Source organism: Mizuhopecten yessoensis, unplaced genomic scaffold, assembly GCF_002113885.1.
Source record: "Mizuhopecten yessoensis strain PY_sf001 unplaced genomic scaffold, ASM211388v2 scaffold9891, whole genome shotgun sequence".
Taxonomy (NCBI): domain Eukaryota; kingdom Metazoa; phylum Mollusca; class Bivalvia; order Pectinida; family Pectinidae; genus Mizuhopecten; species Mizuhopecten yessoensis.
In genome coordinates, this window is record NW_018408274.1 from 49,914 (window position 1) to 54,317 (window position 4,404).

Below are 4,404 nucleotides of genomic sequence, written 5' to 3' on the forward strand. Positions count from 1 at the left end.
TTCCTTTTGTTAACACAATAACATTTGTTGAAACCAAACAATATACGTTGATGGTCGTATGTGTATTATACAGCAACAGACATTTTATTACACATTGTCGTAAGTACTATGAATATAAATATATCACGAAATTAACAAGTATTACAAAATTAAATACCTTTAGTAACGGCTATCAAAATAGGCAGAGAATGCTTTGGAAGGGAAGTAACTCGTATATAACTACATGTACAACTCTTAGCTGTTATCGTAGGCATATAATTAACGATAAATTTCGATACATTCTGCTGTTATGATCGACCTGACATTTTGCACAAAGTTAGGTAAGTTGAACATATTTATGAATCCGAAGACAGATGTAAAAAGTATCGATTAACGAATTCCCGGGCGCGCAAACACATCCCTGGACACTCATTCCTCTGTGGACACTCCATCCACCCTCGTGAAAATAGTATTTATCGACGTATTTCGGTACTTTATACTGTTATGGTCATCCTGATATTTTGCACACACTTAGGTAAGTTAAAAATATTTATGAATCCGAAGACAGAAGTAAAATAAATGGATTAACGAATTATCGGGCTCGCGAACACTTACCTGGACACTCATTCCTCCGTGGACACTCAATCCAACCTCGTGAAAATAGTATTTACCGACGTATTTCGGTACTTTATACTGTTACGATCGAACTTAAACTTTGCACACACCTAGATATATAAACAATATTTAGGAATCAGAAGAAAAAAGTGCAAAAAATCTTATAACGAATTCGTGGGCGCGCAAAAACCTCCGAGGACACTCATTCTTCCCAAATATGCATTTTTATCGACGTATTTCGGTACTTTGTACTGTTACGATCGACCTTAAATTTTGCACACACCTAGATATATGAACAATATTTAGGAATCAGAAGAAATAAGTGAAATAAATCTTATAACGAGCTCGCGGGCGCGCAAAAACCTCGGAGGACACTCGGAGGACACTCATTACTCGGAGGACACTCATTAGGGTGACCGGCTGTCGCTATTTAGCGTAGCAAGGGATTAATTTAATGTGTATTATTTTGTAACAAACCCCTGTGGTTTACGGTCGCTGGAAATAACCGTTCTATTTTTAGAATACATCACGAGTATGACTGAGCGATAAAAGTTTAGCTTAAACTTAAATTTGAAACATGGCTAGGCCTACTTGGACAATTACAGTTAACCCTGAATCAAAGAGTAAGACGACATACCAAGGTTAATCTTTGGAGTTGGGGTTTGCTCTGTCGAGCGGCCATCGATGAAATGTTGAGAGCACACACGCACATTCTTTGGAAGATCTTTCCGATGTAGCCTCATTGTAGGGCCGCCACCCATTCCCGCTTCACTTCCTCGTCCGAGGGTAATTTGTGTAGGCTATATGGAACACAACACGGTCAGTCTTCGTGAATAATTCCATGACCCTCGCACATCGCCTTTTTCCAAACATGTAATTTTTTACGGTTGTGGGAGCACCCAACAACAGCGCACGCTTCGCCGCCTCCTCGCTTGTACATCTTTGTCACGTTTGATCACTATTGCAATGGCGGATAGGTCACGTGATCAATATGGCCGCGCCTACTCGCTATGACGTAATAATGAAAAAAGTCGTGTATATATTACAGAGTATCAAATCCAATTCACGATAATATATATATATGGGACACCAAGCTAAGTTCAATAAGTCACAATTTATCTGTTTATAATCATCATACACATACATTCAACAATGAACACTGAACAAAACATAGAACATATAGGACTTAAACATTAGTAGGTCATAGGTGTTGGATGGAGATGAGTGCGGAATAAATTAAAGCACACTCGGGGACGCCAAAAGCAGACCCTGTCTTCCCTCATTAATATATACGTACTGCTTATTGTATTACAACCCTCCAACACAAGACAGTGCCAAATTATGTTACCAACACAATTTCAATTAATAATTTGATATAAGGCTAAATCACAAATCAGAAATAACACTTTTCAAATATGATTTTAAAGTTAACCTACTAATGATTCAATGTCAATCAGAAATCCTGGTCTTCAGCGGCGAAATAATATTGAAAAATGTCACGATGGTAGCAGCAATATATATCCATACACGATCACACTATTGTGCTACTGTCAGTTGACAGTTCACTTCCGGTAGTACGTGTCAAACGTCAGTTTCCGGTACCCGTACGCGTGTACTTGGTTGGATAACATGTAAACAAAAAATGTACAGCTACGGTCTCGAGAATGAATGAGTTCTAGGACAGCACACAAACAGAGTAACCTCTGGCACACTGTATAATGTTATAATTTGCAATAGCAATATAGTCGGTGAAATTGCAACAACACAGGAAGTAATAAATGAAAACAACTGTGTGCTGGAACATCGTCTTGCTGATCCTGCCCCACTAACTGTTGCACTATACAATCTTCGCACATACACTACAGTTCAGTTAACAGCACCTGTGTGTTTGCTTCAGCACATTTCAATGTTAATATGAAACAGTGCTAACAGAATCGATGTTTTTTTTGCTGTTTACAACACAGGACATTAACGTTCATAAGCTGCGAAACATGGTGAACTGGTAACGTGGTACTATGTACAACTTGTGCAGACAGAATACGGTTTATACTTTGAATACTACACTGCACTGTTTCTAGGATATTTGAAAGAGGTGGCGTATGATTCAATCTATGGCCGAGCGGAGCGAGGCAAAAAAAAATTTGGACTTTTTTTGGCCAAAAAACATAAACTAATTGTGAAGTGCACTAATGTAACGGTTCCTGACTTGGAGCATGCATATTTTATAGTTAAAGTGACTCAGAGTATGTGTTTAATTAATGAATATGATAAATTGCCATATTCAATACAATATTAGCAGATTACGATAGTTATTTTTTTTATTTTAAAACGGGGGTGTACGCCCATTACGCCCTCACCTGGACCCGCCCCTGAGTATGTAATTGATTTAGTCTGATATATTTACATTATCGTTAAAATGGAAATAGAAAGAAGTTATTTCGAATTTCCAAATCTGCACAGAGCATATAGCCTGAACATTACTCAGTACATCAATAAAGTACACTATAATAGTTACTCAAAATATCTCATACTAATTTGGAGAGTTACATGTAGCTATTACATGAAAAGAGTATCTTCAAAATTACATTAATTTTGAACATATAAACTCCTACCTTTTCTATATGGTCAACCCCTCCAACATGTCTGCCAGAACTGATTTTTCACTCAGGTGAGTTGCACGGGCAGGTAAGAAAGGTCACATGACCAACAGGTAAGTATGGGGTTACAGGTCACAAACAGGTCACAGGTTACAGAACAAAACATAAACAACAGCACATGGCACTGAACAACTGACACATGGACAATGGCACTGAACAAGACTAGATACTACAAACAATACATGTACACCTGAACAAACAAGACATAATTACATATTAAACTCCACTCATATTACTTCATTCATCCACCTTTCGTAAAACATAATTTAATTACTAACACTATCCATGATACTTGGACAGGCTATCCCTGCCACAGACTCATAACAGAAGAAATTTTGGTACCATACACATTGTCAGCAACGTGTAACCGCTTGCACTTATTAGGTAAAAGACAATAGCATGACGTCATGATCGGTAAAATAGATATACCCACTTGTGACGTCACATACTTGTTGCTAAGCTGCTTAGCTATCGGCGAAGGCGGAGATGATCAGTCTCTCCCCTGCTATTTACTTCTTTTGTTTCAATCTTCGATTACCACAATGAATATCGGGTTATTCTTGATATTTGTGGTAATGGTGTGCGCCATGCACCAATGGGTTGCTGTATATCGGGACCTTATGTGGTAAGTTAGGACCAGACATGGTAAGATTGGATCTTATATGTTATTCTTTGACTTGACATTACGCAAAGATCTCGTGGAGCTCAAATGAACGTCAATAACCTTTTCAAGTTTGCGATTGTGTTGCCATTGAATGTTTCGAAATATTTACACCTAACTTTATAATTTTAATTCTGTAGCGTGAAGCCCGAGCTAGGATATGCCAAAAGATTGTTATATTATTTCACCACAAGTGAAATTGAGAAAGTCTGTCCAACGGTTACCGATCTGACATGGGTAAGGATGATATATTTTTAATGTTAACGACTGTCATGAAAACGTCAATAATTTCGACCCTAATAGTGCGTATTTTATTCTACTTCTCACCAAATTAACATACCTTTTTAATTTTTACACCTGTGCATTTAATTTTGTATGTTTAAGCAGCCGCCGGCTATGCTTTAATTGCATCGAGTTGGCGCAAAAACGGTTTTCTTCTCTGGTGTCGATATCTTTTTTTTTTTTTTTTTTTTTTTTTTTTTTTTTTTTTTT

The 4,404-nt window shown here is 37.5% G+C and overlaps 1 protein-coding gene across 2 annotated transcripts in view; it reads left to right on the forward strand.

The window, feature by feature from the left end:
• The first annotated feature begins 2,911 nt into the window (after nt 1-2,911).
• LOC110458984 overlaps nt 2,912-4,404 on the forward strand; it is a 15,191-nt gene continuing 13,698 nt past the window's right edge. The window contains exons 1-2 of one of the 2 annotated variants that reach the window (XM_021510999.1): nt 2,912-3,876; nt 4,053-4,149. In XM_021510999.1, the coding sequence (XP_021366674.1) occupies nt 3,659-3,876; nt 4,053-4,149 (315 nt within the window). In that variant the 5' untranslated portion in view covers nt 2,912-3,658. The remainder of the gene's footprint in view (nt 3,877-4,052; nt 4,150-4,404) is intronic. The other variant, XM_021511000.1, reaches the window with a different exon arrangement.